This window comes from Lipotes vexillifer, unplaced genomic scaffold, assembly GCF_000442215.2.
Source record: "Lipotes vexillifer unplaced genomic scaffold, Lipotes_vexillifer_v1.1 scaffold1176, whole genome shotgun sequence".
Taxonomy (NCBI): domain Eukaryota; kingdom Metazoa; phylum Chordata; class Mammalia; order Artiodactyla; family Lipotidae; genus Lipotes; species Lipotes vexillifer.
The window spans coordinates 180118-204025 of NW_006795223.1; the positions used below are offsets into that span (position 1 = coordinate 180118).

Here is a 23908-nt window from a genome sequence, read left to right on the forward strand (position 1 = left end):
AACAAACAAAACCCAAAGATAGCAGAAGGAAAGAAAGAAAGATCAGAACAGAAATAAATAAAATAGAAGCAAAGAAAACAGTAGCAAAGACCAATAAAACTAAAAGCTAGTTCTTTGAGAAGATAAACAAAATTGATAAACCATTAGCCAGACTCATCAAGAAAAAGAGGGAGAGGACTCAAATCAATAAAATTAGAAATGGAAACGGAGAAGTTACAACTGACACTGCAGAAATACAAAGCATCCTAAGAGACTACTGCAAGCAACTCTATGCCAATAAAATGGACAACCTGGACGAAATAGACAAATTCTTAAAAAGATATAACCTTCCAAGACTGAACCAGGAAGAAATAGAAAATATAACAGAACAATCACAAGCACTGAAATTGAAATTGTGATTAAAAATATTTCAACAAACAAAAGTCCAGGACCAGATGGTTTCACAGGCAAATTCTATCAAACATTTAGAGAAGAGCTAACACCCATCCTTCTCAAACTCTTCCAAACAATTTCAGAAGAAGGAAAACTCCCAAACTCATTCTATGAGGCCACCATCACCCTGATACCAAAACCAGACAAAGATACTATAAGAAAAGAAAATTACAGACCAATATCACTGATGAACATAGATGCAAAAATCCTCAAAAAAATACTAGCAAACAGAATCTAACAACACATTAAAAGGATCATACACCATGATCAAGTAAGGTTTATCCCAGGAATGCAAAGATTCTTCAATATGCACAAATCAATCAATGTGATACACCATATTAACCAATTGAAGGAGAAAAGCCATATGATCATCTCAATAGATGCAGAAAAAGCTTTCGACAAAATTCAACACCCATTTATGATAAACCCCTTCCAGAAAGTAGGCATAGAGGGAACTTACCTCAACATAATAAAGGCCATATATGACAAACCCACAGCCAACATCATTCTCAATGGTGAAAAACTGAAACCATTTCCACTAAGATCAGGAAAAGACAAGGTTGTCCACTCTCACTGCTATTATTCAATACAGTTTTGGAAGATTTTGCCACAGCAATCAGAGAAGAAAATGAAATAAAAGGAATCCAAATCAGAAAAGAAGTAAAACTGTCACTGTTTGCAGATGACATGATACTACACATAGAGAATCCTAAAGATGCCACCAGAAAACTACTAGAGCTAATCAATGAATTTGGTAAAGTTGCAGGATACAAAATTAATGCACAGAAATCTCTTGCATTCCAATACACTAATGATGAAAAATCTGAAAGAGAAATTAAGGAAACACTCCTATTTACCATTGAAACAAAAAGAATAAAATACCTAGGAATAAACTTACTTAGGAAGACAAAAGACCTGTATGCAGGAAACTATAATACACTGATGAAAGAAATTAAAGATGACACCAACAGATGGAGAGATATACCATGTTCTTGGATTCGAAGAATCAACATTGTAAAAATGACTATACTACCCAAAGCAATCTACAGATTCATTGAAATCCCTAACAAACTACCAATGGTATTTTTTACAGACCTAGAACAAAAAAAATCTTAAAATTTGTATGGAGGCACAAAAGACCCCAAATAGCCAAAGCAGTCTTGAGGGAAAAAACTGGAGCTGGAGGAATAAGGCTCCCTGACTTCAGACTATACTACAAGTAATCAAGACAATATGGTACTGGCACAAAAACAGAAATATAGATCAATGGAACACGATAGAAAGCCCAGAGATAAACCCACGCACGTATGGTCAACTAATCTATGACAAAGGTGGCAAGGATATACAATGGAGAAAATACAGCCTCTTCAATAAGTGGTGCTGGGAAAACTGGACAGGTACATGTAAAAGAATGAAATTAGAGCACTCCCTAACACCATACACAAAAATAAACCCAAAATGCATTAAAGACCTAAATGTAAGACCAGGCACTATAAAACTCTTTGAGGAAAATATAGGCAGAACACTCTTTGACATAAATCACACCAAGATTTTTTTTTTTTTTTTCAGTACGTGGGCCTCTCACTGTTCTGGCCTCTCCCGTTGTGGAGCACAGGCTCCGGGCGTGCAGGCTCAGCAGCCATGGCTCACAGGCCCAGCCGCTCTGCGGCATGTGGGATCTTCCCGGACCAGGGCACAAACCCATGTCCCCTGCATCGGCAGGCGGACTCTCAACCACTGTGCCACCAGGGAAGCCCCCAAGATATTTTTTAATCCACCTCCTAGAGTAATGGAAATAAAAACAAAAATAAACAAGTGGGACCTAATGAAATTTCAAAGGTTTTGCACAGCAAAGGAAACCATAAACAAGACGAAAAGACAACCCTCAGAATGGGAGAAAATATTTGCAAATGAATCATTGGACAAATGATTAATCTGCAAAATATATAAACAGCTCAGGCAGCTCAATAGTAAAAAAAACAAACAACCCAATCCAAAAATGGGCAGAAGACCTAAATAGACATTTCTCCATAGAAGACATACAGGTGGCCAAGAAGCACATGAAATGCTGCTTAACATCATTAATTATTAGAGAAATGCAAATCAAAACTACAATGAGGTCTCACCTCACACCAGTTAGAATGGGTATCATCAGAAAATCTACAAACAACAAATGCTGGAGAGGGTGTGGAGCAAAGGGAACCTTCTTGCACTGTTGGTGGGAATGTAAATTGATACAGCCACTATGGAGAACAGTATGGAGGTTCCTTAAAGAACTAAGAATAGAATTAGCATATGACCCAGCAATTCCACTACTGGGCATATACCCAGAGAAAACCATAATTCAAAAAGACACATGCGGGGCTTCCCTGGTGGCACAGTGGTTGAGAGTCCGCCTGCCGATGCAGGGGACATGGGTTCGTGCCCTGGTCCTGGAAGATCCCACATGCCACAGAGTGGCTGGACCCATGAGCCATGGCCGCTGAGCCTGCACGTCCAGAGCCTGTGATCCACAAGCACTATTTACAATAGCCAGGTCATGGAAGCAACCTAAATGCCCATCGACAGATGAATGGATAAAGAAGGTGTGGTACATATATACAATGGAATATTACTCGGCCATAAAAAGGAATGAAATTGGGTCATTTGTAGAGACGTGGATGCATCTAGAGACTGTCATACAGAGTGAAGTAAGTCAGAAAGAGAAAAACAAATATCATATATTAACGTATATATGTGGAACCTAGGAAATGGTACAGATGAACGGGTTTGTAGGGCAGAAATTGAGACACAGACGTAGAGAACAAACGTATGGACACCAAGGGGGGAAAGCAGCGGGGGGTGGGAGGGGGTGGTGTGATGAATTGGGAGATTGGGATTGACAGGTATACACTGATGTGGATAAAATGGACGACTAATAAGAAAATAAATAATTTTTTAAAAAAGAAAAAAAAGATACAAGCATTATGAAGAATATCAGAAAAAGATTACTACCTACAATATCAAAAAGTTCTTGCAGGGCTTCTCTGGTGGCACAGTGGTTGAGAGTCCGCCTGCCGATGCAGGGGACACGGGTTCGTGCCCCGGTCTGGGAAGATCCCACATGCCGCGGAGCGACTGGGCCCGTGAGCCATGGCCACTGAGCCTGCACATCCGGAGCCTGTGCTCCACAACAGGAGAGGCCACAACAGTGAGAGGCCCGCGTACCGTTAAACAACAAAAAAAAAAATTTTTGCAAAATGATAGTGAAAAGATAATCCAATAAAAATAAAGTATGATAAAGCAATTCAAAGAATAACAAAGTAACCAGTAAAATATTTTTAGGAAAGTTTAAACTCAAGGAAATACAAGTATTAAAGGAAATGCAGAAGTTAAGGAAATGTAAATTCAATCCTTAAATTCAATGTAATATTATCACCTATGTCTGGTGTGGATAAGGGTAAAAGCATATGTTCTTGCAATTCTGGTGAAGATCTGTCTGTCTACTTTCTTAAAATTCATTCTAGCAACAATTTGTTAAAATCCACAGTATACATATCCTTTAGCCCAGCAATTCCACTGGTGAGAATGTGGTTCACAAAAATAAAAGGACTACTGCCTACAGATTTATGTGGAAGGCTATTTATAATGACAAAAAGCTAAAGGCAAAGTTACCCATCATAGAGGAATGATTTAATAAGTGATTATTATGCATCCATTAAATGAAATGAGTTAGATCTATACCAGTTGAATGGAAGGAATTCTATAATATACATTTAATTAAAAATGCAAGATGCCTATAAATGTATATAGTATGATCCCATTTTTAAAAAAGAATTATAAATCCCTATTTATATATGTGGTTTATATGATCACATGATCAGGGAGAAAGGTACGGAAAGATAAATACCAAGCCATTAACATTGATTACTTGGTTAGGGGGTTGGGGAGATACAGAAAAGACAATGGGAAGGAGAAAAGGCACAAAAGGAAAAAACGAAAAACAAATTATGATTTTTAAAAATATATGTGCACAATAAAAATAGCAAGTGTGATACGACCACCTTTATGTATTGTTTGTGTGTGTGCATAAAGAGATATGTGAAGGGATGGCCACAAAAAGTGAAAAGCTGCTTATCCTAGAGTTTGGGATTCCAGGTGATTTTTACTTTCTGCCTTATTCTTTTCCTCATATTTACAGTAGTATGTATGTTGTTGAGGAATAATTCAGAATAACTGACAAATATAATTGTATATATTTAAAGTGTACAGTGTGATGATTGGACATACATCGATTACCAAGATCAAGATAATCAACACATCCATCAGCTTACATAGTTAACTCTTTTTTTTCTTGGGCTAAGAATGCTTAAGATCTACTCTCAGCAACTTTCAAGTGTACATTAGATCCTCAGAAATTATTCTTCTAATAACTGAAAATTTGTACTCTTTGACCTATATAACCTCCTTTCCCCTCCCCAGTACGTATGTTATTTTTAAAATCAGGGGGAAATGCTTATTTTTACTGTAAAATGTAGTTATTTCAACTTTACCTGTGAAAATTATGTTTTCTTTTAAACTGTGTCAAAATTTCTTATACATGAAATCCAGAAGTGAAGATAATCATAACTAGGACATTTTTAGGGACCAGGAATAGAGAAAAGAATGGAGCGTATAGCACTGCTTGGGTAGTAATGTGGAAAACAGATAGCTGTGTTTTTTAATACCTTTTATCTACTAAGCGCATGATCTATAACAGTGTTTCTCGAATTGTAGCACCCTTCAGAATCACCTGGAGAGTTCATTTAAAACACAAATTCTCAAGCCCCTCCAGATCTGAGGACAGTCTGGGAATGCATATTTCTAATAATTATCCCAGGTGACCATGAAGCAAGGAACATTGCCCTGTGACATCAAGAATGAAGCAAATCGAGGATGCAAAACCAAGTTAATACAAGATGTAAAGGTCAGAAGAGGATTCTGGTGGGTTAATGACAGGAGCTAAATTATTCAGGAAAGGTAGAGGAATTAAAGCAACGAACACTGACTCTGTGGACATAGGAATGGATGTCACTTTAATTGTGGGGAAGCTGGACTTCTATGTTCTAGATCCTCTCTTGCCCTTTTTCCTGCGGTAGGTCCAGTCCAGGGGATGAGAACAGTTCTGACACTTGGAACTTTTAAAAGCCCAAGGAAACACATGATACTGTAGAAAGGACTAACTGGTCCACCTTTTTCCCTTCAGTCTACTTCAACAGAGCAGACATTATTCTTTAACCATGGAAGTCATCCTGACATGGTCTCTCTTCTGAAAGTAAAGTCACAGTCTTTGTGCTGGTCCCACTACCTCTTCTCTTCATCATTTAACAACCCTCCCCTCATCTCCGTGCCAGCCACCCTGTTCCCTTGCTGCTCTTTGACAGCATTAGGCATGCACTGACCTCAGAGGTGCTCTATTTATTTACTTATCCTTTTGGCACACACTTCCCCTAAATAGCTTCATGGTTCCTCTCTCATCTCCTTCAGGTCTTTGCTCAAATGTTACATCTTCAGTGAGGCCTTCCTCCACCACCCTACAATAATTGCAAGCTTCTCCCCTGCACACACATATTTACACATGTGCATGCTTTCTACCCCCTCCCTTGCTTTATTTTTTCCCCTTAATACTTCTCACTATATGTGACATGTCTTATTGATGTATCTTCCTTATCATCTTCCTCTCCTCTAGAGTGTAAGGTTCATGAGGGAAGTGATTTTCATCTGCTTTTTCCGTAGTGTACCCAGTACAGAGAACAAGCCCTGGTACATAGTCGTAACTCAAAAAATATTTGAGGAAGGAAGGAGGAAAGAAAATGAATGTAAAGGCACTGTGTCCTAAAATGAAATCACAGATGTGAAACTACTTTAGCAGAAAGCTAGAAGTATTTTGTGGTGGGAGCATTTGTGACTTTTGGAAATTTGAAGTTCTGGGACTATACCAAATAGGAAGTCATTTTTTTCTCATCTCATTATTATGGTCGAATGGATGAAGTCCATAGTTTAATGAAATAATAAAAAATACCCCTGATGCAAATAACAATTCTGAATATATTTTTAAGAAAAGCCAAGGATTGGATGTGGGGTGAGAAAGAAATGAAGAACTGAAGATAATTACAAAGTTTTGGATCTGAACTACTAGAAAGATAGAATTACATTAGTGGAACTAGGAAAGATCAATAAATATTTGTTGAATGAATGAAAAATTGTAAAAAAAAAAAAATTTAGGAGTGTGGCATGATAAGAGGCATAAATGGGACTGAAGATTTGTCTGAACATCCAAACCAAAGGCAAAGTTGGCATTCAGAGATAGAAAGTCAAACCCTGAAGGATAGCAAGAGAAAGAAGTCCATTTTTAGTTCATTTAAAGGTTTTAATTTCAATTTACTCTTTTGAGTGAGTTCCTCCTGTTGTATGTTCTTTTTAGGTCTTTCAAAGTGAGCTGAAGAAGCAAAATGAATGGACAAATTATGTTTCTTTTTTTCCTCTAGAATGGACTCCTGACTGTAGTTGATTCTTATTTTCATTTGCAGAGCAGAGACGGCTAAAGAAAACAGACATTCCGTTACTGCATAGACTCCTACAGGGACCATCCAAAAAGAATGCTCGCATTTTCCTCATGGATAAAGATGCAGAAGAAATTAACAGTGATGTATGGATGCCATTGCCCTGAATCTATCTTTGCCCTCTCCTCACTCAGCAGCTCTCACACAAATGCTCTTTTTGTTTGTTTTTCTTTCAGGTGGCTCAGTATATTAACTTTCATTTTTCTCTCCTGGAATCCATCCTTCAAAGATTAAATGAAGAAGAGAAAAGAGAGATTCAAAGAACAATAACAAAGTAAGTTAAGAGCTTGCACACTGGGTGCTTCGTTCTTTAATAGGTTCAAGGCACAAAATGTGTCCAGTTGTTAATACTCTTTTTCTCCTTATTTCAGATTCAGTACAGAAAAGGCTATCATACTGAAATGTCTTCGAAGTAAACAGGTAATAAAAACAGAGACAACAGTTTAGCAATACAGGTCACTATTGCTAAAACACTTCAACAAAATTAGAAGGGTGTTACAACTATTTGAGTGCATAAATTCTATACTTGCATTTATACAAATATATGTGAACTTGAATCTGTAGGAAATTGAATGTGGAAAAAGCTTGTCTCTCTTTAAACTGAAGAGGTTAAGTAGGGTTCACAGTTGGACTGGAGGAACTTGAATTTAGTTTCAGTAACTGGAATAAGCTCGGATACTATGTATTTCAAATAGTTTTTATAGTAAAACGCTCAATGAACTTGAATTTAAATGGCATCTTCAGATGCCATGCAACTTAAACTTATTTTAGCTTCAACTGTCAAGAGAACTCTCATCAACTGACTCTCAGAAATGATTCAGAAGTAAAAGCTGCCAGCTCTTAAAATAAAAAATCAGCACATTACTACCCCACCAAGGAATCTGACGGTGATGGTGTTTCACAGCTCCTTAAACTCTAGCCTTTTCATAAAATCTAGGACTATCTTTCTATGGATACGTGGCTTTGGGCTATCTATAACATCAGAGCTATCTGTCCTTTGGGATGGAAAATATTATGGACTCTGTTAAGAAATCCAAATTGTAATTTTCTCAACCTGAGCCCTCTTTCCCCCCGCCCACCCCGCTCTGTTCTACAGATGACTTTCAAAAGTGTTCTTAAGCTTTTCTTTTGTCAATTGAACTAGTTTTCTTTATTTTTCCAAACAAACATATCACAGAGATTTAGTGTATTTTGTTGGCTAGGCTAAGACTTGACCCATGATAACCATTTGTTGCTGAATAAATATAGAAGATAATGCAAAGCTGCGGTAGGGTAGCCGAAGTTGGGCAGGAAATCTGGAGCTCTGCCCTTTTTCTCCAAGACAGCTCATTCTACAAAACAACACTCAGGGTCCATCAAGTACACTTAACCAATCTGAAAAAGCACTGAGAATGCCACAAGTATCATCTATGATTTTATTTATGAACTCTATATTGAAAGGGAGTTTTATGCAGCTGTTTTCCATTCCACTATTACTTCTATTTGCATTCCTCAGAAGCATTGGATTAAACTGATTATATTACACACACTATGGGATAAGGTTGAATGTAATAAACCCAGTTGGAAGATCAATTATCAAAATATGAAACATGTTTAAGACAAAGGTATTACTTCTCAGTGTAACCAAATCCTAAACCAGACAAAAGTAAAAGTGTGCTGTGAGCTTTTCAGTCCTAGGAAATCTCCTTTACTGAATAAGACATGGGCTTGCATCTTCATCCTATTATCTATCAGTTATTAAGAAAATCTCATCTCACAAAAATAAAGCAAATGTAATGGTTAAAATTCAGTATACTTGGGCTTCCCTGGTGGCGCAGTGCTTGGGAGTCCGCCTGCCGATGCGGGAGACGCGGGTTCGTGCCCCGTTTCGGGAGGATCCCGCATGCCGCGGAGCGGCTGGGCCCGTGAGCCGTGGCCGCTGGGCCTGCGCGTCCGGAGCCTGTGCTCCGCGGGTGGGGGGGGCCACAACAGTGAGAGGCCCGCATAACGCAAGAAAAAAAAAAAAAAAAAAATTCAGTATACTTATTTAAAGTAGTGTCAAGTATCTGCCATAAACATGACAAAAGATTCATCTTTAATATATTGAAAGTCTACAAAATGCATTAAAAAATACCACGCCCAGATAGAATAAATAAGACATATGGCTTGAAAAGTAAAATTGCAGAAGAGGAAATGCAAATGGCTACTAAGTATGTAAAAAAAGTTGTATCTTAATAGTGATCAGTTGTATTAGTCTGTGTCTAATCAGGAGACAGAAACCACACAGTCATCTAAACAGGGGAAATTTAATATAAAGAACTTAGCTGTGATGATAGAGTAACTATAAAAATGTGAAGAGAACTCCAAAGGGTACCCTAAGGCTGAGGGAGAATACCCCACAAAGGAAAAGCTTGGAGAGAGGAGCTGAGAATTCATTGGAGAAGGTGTGGTTGCAGCCCAGTGGATAGGGGAGACATCCTCTGGTTGCCCAGGACACAGCAGGGCCACAGTCATAGGCCAATCAGGAACAACTCTCTGGAGTGTGGATCAGGTGGACAGGTGAGCAGAGGGACTTGGGGCTTCTCTGCAGGCACAAAGCCAGATCACAGAGTGTCGATGTCTGGAGGTCTGCAGGAAACAAAGTCTGGGGGCACAGGTAAGCTGAGGCTGAAGGGTAGGCACACAAAAAAGTCAGAGGCGCTGCTGCCAGTGCTGCTAGGACTGGGGGCGCTGCAGGGGCCATCTCTGCAGGAACCTAGTACAACTCTGTGTATGCCTTGGACTGTGGCATCTTTGAGGCTGCATGGGACAAAGGTGGGGCAAGTGGCTTACCAGATGATCAGCCCCACAAGGCACTCTCTGGGAGCATGCACCAAGTTGAGAAGGTATGGAGAGTAATGATCTGAGCTAGGACACAGGCCTCTACTGGGCCTCCAGGCCGTGCCACCACAAACCAAATCAAAAGCTACAAAAGGGGTTGGAGGAACACAAGAGAAAGAAAACTGCACCCTACAGGCCACTAGCACTGAAGAAACCACTCTGGGTAGAGCAGTGAAGGAAGAAAGTCAGCTTCCCAGAATCAGGAAAGACCAACTTCCTCCTGCAGTGTTTCTCCAGTGCCCTCTACTGACAAAGCATGACATCATGTAAGCTGCAAAGGAAGCATATATAGAAAGGCTCCCATGTACATTTTCACAGACAACAACAAAGAGTGAATTTGGAGCAGAGACACAGTAAAATAACTGGTGTGTCAACAAAATGCAAAACAAAGGAAAGTGAAATTCATCTATTAAAGAAGATTAAGAAATGATAATATTAAATACTCAACAAATTACAATGAGATGGGCACTTAAACTACTGGTAGAATTACAAATGAATATAACTTTCCTTGAAAGCAATTTAGTAATAAGTTCATCCTATAATTCTACTTGTAGGATCTTATATGAAAATAATCATATATACAAAGACACTATGTAAAGATGATTATTATTTATTGTGATAAAAGGAAGTAAATAGCCTAATGTTCAAAAATAGGAAAAAAAGATTAAGGAAGGCAAGAAACATTTACCTATAGAATGTTATGCAGCTCTTAAATTGTTTTCTAATAAATTTTAATTATAAGAGTAAATTCTCCTTATGTATCTGGATAAGAATATAGATACAATATCCAAAAGTTTATTATCCATAAGATATATAGATATATGTTTATATATGTATGTATATTATTTGCACATAAACACTACAAACCCAAAACATGTTAAATGTGGTTATGTCTGGTTTGCAGAATTATGTATGGGTGATTCATGTTTTTCATATTTTTCTACACTTGTTAAATAATCTGTAATGAACATATATTGCTTTTTCTATTTAGGAAATAGAAAACTTATGATTAAAAAGTTGCCAACAAAAAAGTAGCAAGTACATGCAAGCACAGAGTTCTACTAGATGCAAAAAAATTCAAATAAATTATTCAAGTGAGATGTTAACATCACTACCGTGGTAGTTTTAAAATATATGTATGAAGTCTTTGATACTCCTCCTCTCAAAATATGGAGCCTAATTTTCCTCACCTTGCCAATGGGCTGAACTTAGTATCTCACTTCTAAGGAACAGAGGAAAGCAGAAGTGCCAGGGTGTGGCTTTGGAGACTAGGTCATACAAGTCACTGTGGTGTCCTCCTTGCTTGTTCTCTTGGATTGCTGGCTCTGGGGGGAGCCAACTGCCACATCCAGAGTAGCTCTAGGGAAAGGCCTATATAACAGGAACTGAGACCTTCTTCCAAAAGCCCAAAAGCCAACAAGGAACTGAGGCACCCTGTCCACAGCCCACAGCCGAGAGAGTACACCATTGGCCAGCCCCAGTCAAGCCTTCAACGACTGCAGCCCTGGCAAAGAGCTTGACTACAACCTCATGAGAGACCTGAGCCAAAAATCCCGGCTAAACCACTCCTGGATTCCTGATCCTCAGAAAATGTGTGAGATACAAAATGTTTGTTGTAGTATGCTGCTACGTTTTAGAATAATTTGTTACATCACAATAGATAACTGATATAATTTCTGAGACAAAAATCTGTTCACTTCAGAGTCATCTTTACATAATACAAGAATATAAACTTTTGTCACAAAACCGTTCATCCTTGTTTTAGGTGGTCCAAATATTTCACTACCAGTTACATATTAGTTCAAATTCAGTTCTAGATAATGTTATACTTGTTAATGGTAGAGGACCTGTCACATTCATCTTTGTATACTTTGTTGTACTTAATAGGGTGTCCTGTGTATGGGATGTGCTCAATAAAAATCAATTAAATAAAGGACTGAATGAATTAATGAATGAATAAAAGAATGAGTGAATAAACTGTCTAAAATATTTTTTTAAAATCCCCTGTATATATGCCTCCTTTTTCACAAATCTGATCTAGTAGCTAAAAACATATCGAAACTTTTCTATATGGTTTTCCCTAATATGGTGGTGTATTTTATCATCTCTTGGCAGTATGAAATATACAGTTAGGCAGTGTTACTATGGAATTTTGTTTAGGGTTGTTCAGCTTGGCTTCAAGAACTGAAGAAATCCATTGGCAAGGCAGTTGATGAGGTGGAGAAGATGGCAGATGTATCTATCATATTGAGATATCTACATGTGAAAGGAAAGGAATAGGATGCAATTCAAGAGGGCAAAACCCTCAACAGCATCCATTTTTCTTCTAAATAACAGCTAAACTATTAGACTGAGACATTTGAAATTGTCCATATTTGGCCTACAAAAGCAGCAATTTTATATTGTTGAAACTAACCACACTTAGCATTTGCCTTACATAGATCAACTCATTTAACATCCATTACACTCCTGTGAGGAAATTAATCTTTCAACCTGATTTTAAAGATGAGAAAAGTAAGCCATGGAGAGGTTGGGAGATTTGCTAAGCTCTTTAGTAGAAGACTGAGGTAGGATTTGAACTTATGGCTTCAGGACCCATACTCTTAACCACTGGAATATATGGCCTCACCCTAATTACACACCCTCAAGTGGCATCTCTCTGTCTTCATTTGTGATATAGAAATAATCGTACCTACTTCATTATACGGTTGTAGGAGTTATAGGAATAATACATTTAAAGGCTGACACTTTGCACATAAGAAGTGTGTGATAAATATTAGCTATTGTTATAACTAAACTATAATATGTCCTCACCCAACACTGTAGCCTAGGCTTTCACTAAGTCTTACTGCCCACAACTACTTTACTCTTGTCTCAAAACCCACCCATCTGAATCACTCACCATTCGCGCTCACACTCTCCACATCTATCTGTTAAAACATGTCTATTTTCTAGTCATTGGCCAGGGTCACTCCTTCCATGAACTTTCCTGGTCTCTGTGGCTATGTGTGATCTCAGACTCCTGGGTTCCACATTAGTTAGCTCTGCTCTTGTGACACTGGAAACGTGAAATCTGCCCATTATTATAATTCCTTATGTGTTTATATCTTGTTTAAATTCATTAGTGATCTGGCCATATCATATTCATATTATTCCCTGCAACACCTAGCACAGTGTATTGAATACAATGGATACTTAAATGTTTATTGGATTTAATTTGCTAGTATATAAGAACATGCTGAAATTACTGGAGTAAGGAAAAACTGAAATCAAGTAAAGAGCACTATAATGAGAATTAAACATTTTTTCTAACTAAAATCATTTATTTAGTAAGCACTAAAATATCACTGCTTACTTTTACTTCATTACACACACAAAAAAAAATCTGCAAAACTAAGTCGAAATGATAAGTTCTTTATGTCATTTATGCTGGGATTTCCAGGGAAAAGACTACTATTACAAATCATCACTGAAAGCTCAAGTGAATATAAATATGTTAGGACCCCTTGGTGACAATGTCAACATCACATATCTCGGGTAAAGATGAAAGGGAATACAGTCATGTAAGTACCTTTATTGTAAAACACATTTCATTCAGTTCATCAATAATCAATTTCAGTAGTGGTACAGATAGAAGCCACAAATGGCACTTGGGGTCTTTTTCACTCCAGAAACCCAGCAGCCAGGTCCCAGTTCAATGTGGCAGCTCATTACATCCACCTGAGGTTTTGAAAGGCCCCTTGGTTTCATATTTCTGTTGCTGCTTCTGAGAAGTAGAAAGCTTATGGGGAGAGAGAAGGGATGGCAGTGGGTTGTAGGAGAGTTACAATAAGTAGATTTCTCTGCTGAGTAGGAAAGGAGAGGTTTAGTGTAGACTAGTTAATGTTCCTGAGTAACATTGCTAGTAGCTGAAAAATGATGTTGATTCTTCTTTTGAATATTAGACATGCATTTCATTATTCATGAAAAACAAAAAGCAGTTCTCAGCAAAGATTGTACATTGAAATATGCTGGAATCATTTAGCCTCCCAAAAGAGACTGGCACTTTTTGATCAGTTTGGACCCCTAAAAAAAAGCAAATAAGCACATCTGTGAGAAAGGGAAAACAGCTAAGCAGCTCTGATTCCCAAACAGAAAATCTTTAAGACTTCCCTTTTGCATGCCTGAGATGGGTTCTAATAAGCCTGCCTCTCAAGGTCTCAGAATTTCTCACAGGCCTAGTCCCTTAGCTTAAGGACCTAATTAACTGCAATGCCTCATCCACCTTCAGGACCCCAGATTTAGAATAAATAAAAATTTGCTTCCTCCTCACAAAAATATGGCACTCCTTTGCAGGGTAAGAATGAACAATCAACATCAGCTTCTCGCTGCATTTTAAAACAGCTCTAGGGTAATCCCATGCTAAATCGCTGACTATTCGGATATAGAAATTCAAGAGGAACAAAACCACTAAAATTGATCAGATTATCTCTACTCCCTTCATATGTACTGATGTAGACCTTGATATTAAGTCCAAAAGTTTTCCCCGATTTGTACCTGTATGGTCCTCATTCAAATAAAAATCATTTGTGGAAGCCCAAGTAGATAAAAGTGAAATCTTTAGCTTAGTGGAAATGGGACCCCTAGAACTCCACTGCTAAGGTATGAACACACACACATCTGAGGGGTAGATGACTCACACTCCTAAGAGCCTCTAGGATCCTGTAGAAAATGGTTAGAAGTCTAGTAATTTAGTTCTTCTTCCCACCTTCAAACAGTACCATATCTAAATTGTCTAGAAAGACTGAAATCTATTTAGGCTTGTTTTTAAAAATACCTCTGGAATTTACGTATCCTTACTTCCACGGTGACCCATGACTATTTTTGTTTTGTTTTGTTGGAATGTTAATTTATTTCCTTTTTTAAATTCATGTTTTAAAATTGAATAGTTAATTTACAATGTTGTATTAGATTCAGGTGTACAGCAAAGTGATTCAAGTATATACATCTATTCTTTTCCAGATTCTTTTCCACTATAGGTTATTACAAGGCATTGAATATAGTTCCCTGTGCTATATGGTAGATCCTTGTTGTTTATCTATTTTATACACAGTAGTGTGTATATGTTAATCTCAAGCTCCTAATTTATCGCCCCCCACCCCCTGCCATCCCCTCTGGTAACCATTAAGTTTGTTTTCTATGTCTGTGAGTCTATTTCTGTTTTGGAAATAAGTTCATTTATATCATTTTTTAGATTCCACATAGAAGTTGTATCATATGGTATTTGTCTTTCTCTGTGTGACTTACTTCACCTAGTGTGATCATCTCTAGGTCCATCCATGTTGCTGCAAATGGCATTACTTCACTCATTTTTATGGCTGAGTAATATTCCATTGTATATATATATCACGTATTCTTTGTCCATTCATCTGTCGATGGACATTTAGGTTGCTTCCATGTCTTGACTATTGTAAATAGTGCTGCTATGAACATTGTCGTGCATGTATCTTTTTGAATTAGAGTTTTCGTCTTTTCTGGATATATGCTCAGAAGCAGGATTGCTGGATCATATTAGTAGCTCTATTTTTAGTTTTTTAAGGAACCTCCATACAGTTCTCCATAGTGGCTGCACCAATTTACATTCCCACCAACAGTGTAGGAGGGTTCCCTTTTCTCCACACCCTCTCCAGCATTTATTATTTGTAGACCTTTTAATGACGGCCATTCTGACTGGTATGAGGTGATACCTCATTGTAGTTTTGATTTGCATTTCTCTAATGATTAGTGATATTGAGCATCTTTTCATGTGCCTGTTGGCCATCTGTATGTCCTCTTTGGAGAAATGTCTATTTAGGTCTTCTGCCCATTTTTTGATTGGATTGTTTGTTTTTTTGGTATTAAGCTGTATGAGCTGTTTGTATGTTTTGGAAATTAATCCCTTGTCAGTAGCATTGTTTGCAAATATTTTCTTCCAGCCTGTACGTTGTCTGTATGGGAGACTGCTAACCTGTCATCCATCTGAAGACTTTGGAATAATCATTACTAGTCTATTTCTCCAAATCCTGTGACATGCTTTTCAAACCTTTTTACATTCTAGATACTGCTGGACATAACAACTTGCCAAGATCCTTTTAAAATGGGTCACCTCTCATCTCTTTTGAAATCCCAATTCAATAAGAGTAACAATATACCGGAAAGAATAAAGCCTACTGATGCTAAAAAGAAACAAAAAAAACCACCATCAATGTAAGAGCTATAATGAACTTCTGAAAAATAGTCATTGGTGTGATATTAATCAACATATAAAAATGCAGAGATAGAAGCTCAGAATAGTAACATTAAAGAAGTACCAGCAGTAAAAGACCAGAAAGTCATTGATTTCTGAGCTGCTTTGGTTCTTATATCTGCTCAGCCCATTTTCTTAAACTTCCTAAAGATTTCTGAAGTCACTACTATCCTTTCAATATACTAATTTTTACTTAGGTTAGCCAGAATTTGATCCTATTATTTACAACTAAAGAACCCCAACTAACATACCAGCTTAAAATATAACTGTGTAAATATATGGGTGAAATAATATTTAAATATGCAAGGGCCCCTAAAGTTTATCACCCGGGTGCCCATTCTGAAAAAATACATAAATACATACATACATACCTAACTTAAGAATGTAGCCAAAAAAACCTTAAAAGAATCCAAGAAAAAAACACAAAATGGGATGTTAGAAATAGTCAATTTTACCCAGAGTTACACTTTAAAAGAAACTCTTAGTGGACAGCCATAAATCAGTCCCAGAAATAACTAAATCCAAACTGAAAGATTAAGTCAGAGGACTTTTCAAATGTGATCAAACTTTAAGTTTCAAATCTTATCAAACTTTAAGATGATAGAATATTCTATTACAAAAACTGTATGATTAAGAACCTGATATAATTTAGCAGTGTGATATATTTTAGTGGTGTGATGAAAGTAGATGCTTTATTTGTCAACATGGAAAAAGAATGGTAATTAGAAACTCTCAAAAAAGAAGGATGTACTAGGAAATCATAGTCCAGATACGTAAAACTAAATAAATGTGACATATTTTCTGCAGTTGATAGTAAGAAAAAAGACTTCATTTAATCTTGACACTTTTTAAGTATCCAGGATAAGTCATTGAACTATTGGTCAATCCATTCATTGTACAGCTGTAAATAATATTACAGTTAAACACACTACTGAACACTATTTAATGGCTTCCAGTTTTTGGATCAACCTATTGACAAAGCATATAAACCTTACATTTACAAAGCAGGATGAATAAACCTAGACAGTGTGGAAGTAATGGTATAGCTTTAAAAAGGAAAGCTGGCAAAGAAATCAAAAGAAGTTTAGACATGTTAATTATGTTTTGGAAAATCAGTAGATGCTGATTGAAGTCGAAGGACCAAGAAATAGAGTATAACCGATAAAAGAGCTAAAACTACAAAAATACTTTACCTAAAATAAAAAATTGAGAGTCTACTGGTAGTATTGTTGAAGTTAGTGTAAGTATACTATATTCTTTAAGTGACAGCAGTATTTTAAAAAACTATTAAAGTAATAATGGTAATCACTAGGAATACTAAAAGTGAAAACTTAAATTGCTTACCTTTTGGGAATGGGAAATGTACCCTGCTCTTCTGTCTGAACTCTTGCCATGTTCGTGTATTACTTATGTAATTTTCAAAACTTGTGTAATGTATCATAAGCAACTAAATACAGTATCCCAGAGTGACCTGATCCATGTGGTTACGATATCACATTGCTTAATCTGATCCTTGTTTTTTCTCCAGAAATGCATCCCAGGATTGCAGTAGCTTTGATAGTAGACCCATCAAGTTGTAAGCATAGGCCACTTAAACCAGCAAGTCTTTCCACATGAACTTGTGCTGAGTTACAACTAAGAGCAGAACTTTGCTTTTTTTACTGTTAAATTTCATGTATTATTTTCAAACCATCATTTCAACCTGCCCAAATTCCTGCTATTTCTTGTTAACTTTCTTCTATGTTATATTCTGTTGGGTGACAGATAAGTATCTCAGGCTACAATTATCATTCCCCACTGACCTGGAGGAGAGAATTTCTGAGGAGTTTTCTCCTTAAAACTGCTGAAGTCTACAATTCACATCATTATTTCATGAAATATGAAATTCCTTTTCTTTGGAAGATCCAAATTCACCTTGTATGGCTGGGTTTCTTATTTTATTCCTTTTTTTTTTGTTTCATTCTTATTCTTACCAACATTCCAACATTAATTTTGGTTCCCTTTTTTCTCCTTAGAATTTTCCTGCATTCTGGTTTACTTCTCAAAATATGTCTTCCATCTTGTCTAAAAATTACCCTCCCACTAGCCACAGCTAGAAAGGCAGTCTTCAAACCTGCCCACTTTCTCTTTTAACAGGCAGAACAGATTCACATAATTGACTATTCTAATCTCAGAAAAGAAAACAAAGAAAATGCATGTAGGTCCCTGGAGCAGTTAGTCTAACTTGGAACATCTACAGACTGCCAATTGGCTAAGCCTCTTCACTTCTGGGATTTTGGTTCCATGGAGACTCCCAAAGCCACTAGGTATTATTCCTTTGCATTACAGTCAAACCTAGACCTCTTCCACAAACATAGAGGCACAAAGACTCACCGAAATTCTTGATGATAAGATTCCAAAATATTTCGATCATATATTCCTATATTTTTTGCTAAGCCTATTCATATAAGGTTATTGCTTTTATATTCCAGTCTTACCTTTGTATTTAATGTCCCCCAAATCTTTCACTTCCTTTCATAAGTAGGTTATTTTTCAATTGTTTTATTATTTTTGTTACTGCCCTTGGTTCCAACTTCTCACTAAGTTAGATATATAAAAATATTGGGAAGGGAGGGAGGAAACAGTTTATGATTATCTACTTTCACCTTAGGAAAGTGGTTCTTAAAGTGGTCACCAAACCAGCAGCATCAGTAGCACCTGGGAACTTACTAGAAATGCAAATAATCAGACCCCACCCCATTAAATCAGGAATGCTGGGGATGGAAAATATTGATTTTGTTTTAACAAGCCCTCCAAGTAACTCTGATGCACACGAATATTTCAGAATCACCTCCTTAAAATAATAATACGGAGATATACTTGGTCAAACTTCATAGATGGTGCAGAATTACATATAATAAGCATTTCTATCTGAAGAAGTTCATCTAGCAAATTTTAATTAACATGATATATTCTTCAGATAGCCCCTATTTTCTCCTTTAATTTGTGGAGAAATCCTAAAAGAAAGTAGAGAGGGAAGGGGAGGGAAGGGGCAAAGTTCGGGCTTTTCAATGATTAAGTTGAAAAGCACTGTCAGACAAAAAGTGTGGGGAAAAAAGCACACAGAAGTCTTCCTACATGCTGTTGATGAAATAGTTCAAGCAAGAAGCATTCACACTCAAGAACAAGAACACTTCAAGAAAATTCCTTTGGGAATTTTTAGGCACAGGCCCTTCTGCAAAAGTGTTTATCTGTGTGGATATGGGGTTGTTACTCAGGTAGAGATCTGTTTTCTGAATGTTTTACAAAAAAGTGAAAGGGCTTTAAAGTAAATAAATGGGCACTTGTGACTATTTTCATTTTGTGTATCAGCTGGTCTGGGAGTCAGAAAATTTTTTTGTGAACAGCCAGATAATATTTGGAGCTTTGCAGTTCATTCAGCCTGTCACAACTACTGAGTCTTACAACTACTCAATTCTGCTGTTGTAAAAAGCGGCCATAGACAACACGTAAATAAATGGGCAAGGCTGTGTGCCAACGCAACCTTGTTTACATAAACAGGGAGTGGAGCTGAGTTAGCCAGAGGGCTGTAGTTTGCCTACCTTTGACTACACCATAGATATATGAATTTTAACATAAGCACATGTACAGTTTAGGTGAAAAAGTAGAAAAGAGCCACTGAAGGTAATTGAGGCATTCATGAAAATTGTCACCTGTGAAAATGTTTCCCTGGGCCACTGCTAAACCTAGTCCTAACTAGGACTAACTAGCCACAGCCTGTTTTGACTGTAAAGCCTGCTATATTATATTTTATTTTTTGAACCACACGCTTGCATTCTTCTACTCGGATGCTATTACCTACTATATCCTAGTTTCTGCTTCTCAAGTCATGTCCCCAGGAGAACGGTCCATCCCAGTTCCCCTCCATGAATTCACATGAATTTTCTGTGCCACACAGGGATGGTAGGATTACCATGATATTCTTAAAAATGTAAGTCATACAACGTTACCATCTTATGAAAAGTCACTTGCTTGTTAACTGTATGCAATTAGATTAGTTACACAAAACAGTCTCCTGGGGCTTCCCTGGTGGCGCAGTGGTTGAGAGTCCACCTGCCGATGCAGGGGACACAGGTTCGTGCCCCGGTCTGGGAAGATCCCACATGCCGCGGAGAGGCTGGGCCCGTGAGCCATGGCTGCTGAGCCTGCGCGTCTGGAGCCTGTGCTCCGCAACGGGAGAGGCCACAACAGTGAGAGGCCCGCGTACCGCAAAAAAAAAAAAAAAACAGTCTCCTGGTACTCAGTTTGGTGTGTATGCACAAAGAGACACTTTTTTCTGGTCACTGTTCTTTTCTCTTTCTATTCTTCAACCCCCTGTTCTAATGATCTGCCACTGAGAAAATGCAATCCTTTTCACCTAAACCGGTTTCCTAGTTAAGCCCCAAACCACATTTGGTGACTCTTCCTGATTATGCCCCCAGAAATTTCTATAACGAAGCTACAGTTTGCTCTATATTTCCATGGACACCATTCCCCTATAATGAGAAAGTCTTCAACTCATCCTTCTTCCTCCCACCCTCAGTCCTAAACATCTCAGTTCATCTGGTGTCATGACTTTGTGTTTATCTTTATTCATGTCTAACATGCCTAGTTCCCTCAAATGAACACAAATATTAACATATCTTAAACCCAAATATAGTTAATTACACCGATCCACTTAAATTGTGATTTTCTCCTAATCCATTCATGATTGGCATGGAGAAAGGATTTTTTTTTTTAAAACTGTACCCTAAGAGTGCTAAGAGAATAGACAAGGAAACAGAGATACCTCTTCTTGGAGACACATTTCACTTTTCTCTGCTTGACAGCACATCTCCACCAGGTGAGCAAGATCCACAATAACTGATTGGAACTGCATCTCTGCTGCATATGGTTCCTGCTTCACAAGGTTGCTGAGAAGTCTGAATAAGAAATGAGTGGCAAAAATACAATCACTCCCTGAGCTCTACAAGGCCAGCTTGCAAACCTGCCTTACTTATTTAAAGCTGCACACCACCCATGCCTTTGCATAGCTCTCACTCTTAAGTTTACAGGCCCTGAAAATGCCCTGATGTCTTCATAGTTTTCACAGTATCCTCTCCATCTTTTATTCAACATATTTTTCTTCAAGCACATCTCATCGATATAACTATTATATTAAATTTAATTAGCTTTATGTAATTATTACTAGGGTAACTATTATTTTCTATTTTTATTACATTGGGTGGTAAATAGGTTATACAATAAATTAGTTTTTCCTATAATATTTTGTCATGAACAACATTTATTCTAAACAGCTAACTTCCCAATAAATATTACAAGTATAACACACCTGAAAGTTGAGGGCCCCTTATATGTTATTAATAATAAAACCAATACACTAATTTGAAACTTCAGTAGTTTGACAATCATCTCAGATTTCCCTCACAGAATGAGTTTCCCCACAACTATAGAAACATCGGTGTTTCAACCACTTCGAAAATTTAAAATTATAACCTGGTTTCTGTCTCTCTATTTAATAAAGTACTATCGGACTTCCCTGGTGGCGCAGTGGTTGAGAGTCCGCCTGCCGATGCAGGGGACAGGGGTTCGTGCTCCGGTCCGGGAAGATCCCACATGCCGCGGAGCGGCTGCGCCCGTGAGCCACAACTACTGAGCCTGCGCGTCCGGAGCCTGTGCTCCGCAACCGGAGAGGCCACAACAGTGAGAGCCCGCGTACCGCAAAAAATAAAAATAAAAAAATAAAGTAGTATCCCAAATCTTCCAACGTTGTCTTTTTTTTTTTTTCTTTATTGATCAAGAGAGATTTAACTACAAAGAAAACAAGCATGAAGCGTAGGGGAAATGTACATGAATCCATATTTTATTGCTTTTACCCAAAAACCTTCACTTACTCTTCATTTTCAAATTCACATTGATAGTACCTAGTGGCCTTATTTGTACTTGAATAGGTGTAAAAGAAAATATCTCAAAGCTTTAAGTAGCTATTTCTATGACACTCTAATCCAAGGGTCCGGCAAATATTTTAGCCTTTTTCAGCCAAGAGGCAAAATTGAGGATATTATATAAGTACTTATATCACAAGACAGAGAACTCCAGGCCCGCCCCACCCCTGGGGTGGGCTGCCCCAAGTGGCTGGCGGGCACAGTTTGTGCCAGTTGCCATCAGCTGGAAATGATGGTGAAGAGGGACCAGCGGTGGGGAAGGGGGCGCGCGCCGCTTGTCTCACTCTGTGCCCCAGTGACACGCCCTTTTCTTCTCCCTGCACTCCGCTCTCAGCACGGGCAGCTGGCCCAAGGCAAGGTGACTCTCTGAGTCGCTTGACTCCTGGACTGAGATGCCACCCACCCCTCCGCTGTCCGGCAGTCGTCAACAGTGAAGTCCCCACCATGCACACGGCACCAGTGCGCACGGGCCAGAGCGAGCTCGGTCCCAGGCGGAGAAGGCAGGAGCGAAGCCGGGAACAGAGGGGAAGCAGACGCGGCACTCTGCAGCTCCCAGGCTTAGCTTGCTCAGGCGGTGCCCACAGGACCTACAGAAACAGCCCTGGCCAGATGGCCGTAGCGAGCTGACCCCATCTAAGCAATCAGATATTTAGCTTAACTTGGTAGCGCCCTGGACATGCCTCTGAACTTCCCATTTCAGCTCCACCCTCTCCCACCCTCCCCGCAAACCCCAGCCTTGAGGATAGACAGCTGAAACAGCAGCATGACTGAATATAAGGAAGCACAAGCCAGTTTTCTTTTCGGGAACTGCTACAGTGATGAGGTGGGTTTGAGAAGCATGTAATCACTGCATGCTCTGAGCACCAGCAAGACAGTCAATAGAAGCTAGGAGATTTTAATTAACTCCATGTTTGCCTCTAATCCTAAGACCTGGGAATTTAGGAAAAAATCAGAGAGGGGACAAAGACATATGTACAAAAATATTCACTATCACAATTTATGATACTTAGAAACTGAAAACAATTTTCATGCCCAGAAACAGGGACTGGTTAACTTCATTATTGTACCCATATACTGGAATATTAAAAAGCCATTAAAATGCTGTTTTGAAGAATAATCAGTGACAAAACTTCACACATTATCATTTTTAAAGCTACGTTAGAAATGATGACAACAGCCAACATCTTTTGAGTATCTTGATATTTGTTCTGTTTCAGACAATGCGCTGAAAATTTATAAATGTTACCTCGTGTAATGCTCTCTGTCACCTCCTTAATAAGGCCCTATGTCATCTCCACTTTGCATTTGTAACACTAGTTTCAACTCCTTGGGAATAATATAGATCTGGGCATATATATCAAGCCAGTGAGGTAAGCCTCCCTCCCAGAAGGCATGAGGATTGAGAACTACTTTCGAGAACTCGTCCTGAGACAAGAAGTCAGGCTCACAGACTTCCGCCCATTAAGAAAGGTCTGGTCAGTGGAAGACGGGAGTAATTCAATGGTTCCCCAGCTGGGCCTCCATTACACTCATTTCTGAGTTATATGGAATCAGGATAACTCTTTGAAAGGGGGCTGTAAGAGTGCTTTCATTAAGTCCTGCACACCGTTAAGACACAAGCAGCACTGCCACAGCACCTGCTAAACATGTACAATCCTGAGGTTTGGGGGAGGTATTATTTTTTCCATACAACAAAACATAAAGCAACTTTGTCGGGATCCAGTCTGCTGCTGAGCAGGAGACAACAGTACCTGGAGGGCATGACTGTTCCCAGTGGCACAGGAGTGGTGCCAAGGATCCAGGAATGC

General features: G+C 38.3%; 2 protein-coding genes across 3 annotated transcripts in view; one reads left to right on the plus strand and one right to left on the minus strand.

Annotated features, from left to right (window-relative positions):
• RASSF6 (Ras association domain family member 6) overlaps positions 1 to 7836 on the plus strand; it is a 48122-nt gene extending 40286 nt beyond the window's left edge. Inside the window, exons 8-10 of one of the 2 annotated variants that reach the window (XM_007467565.1) lie at positions 6981 to 7099; positions 7190 to 7287; positions 7385 to 7836. In XM_007467565.1, coding sequence (XP_007467627.1) covers positions 6981 to 7099; positions 7190 to 7287; positions 7385 to 7460 — 293 coding nt within the window. In that variant the 3' untranslated portion in view covers positions 7461 to 7836. The remainder of the gene's footprint in view (positions 1 to 6980; positions 7100 to 7189; positions 7288 to 7384) is intronic. The other variant, XM_007467566.1, reaches the window with a different exon arrangement.
• A 6056-nt stretch (positions 7837 to 13892) lies between these two features.
• The window catches only part of LOC103089408 (alpha-fetoprotein-like), a 39663-nt gene continuing 29647 nt past the window's right edge, over positions 13893 to 23908 (minus strand). The window contains exons 13-14 of the mRNA XM_007467574.1: positions 20945 to 21077; positions 13893 to 13937 (exon numbers count right to left, since the gene is read on the minus strand). Coding sequence (XP_007467636.1) covers positions 13893 to 13937; positions 20945 to 21077 — 178 coding nt within the window. The remainder of the gene's footprint in view (positions 13938 to 20944; positions 21078 to 23908) is intronic.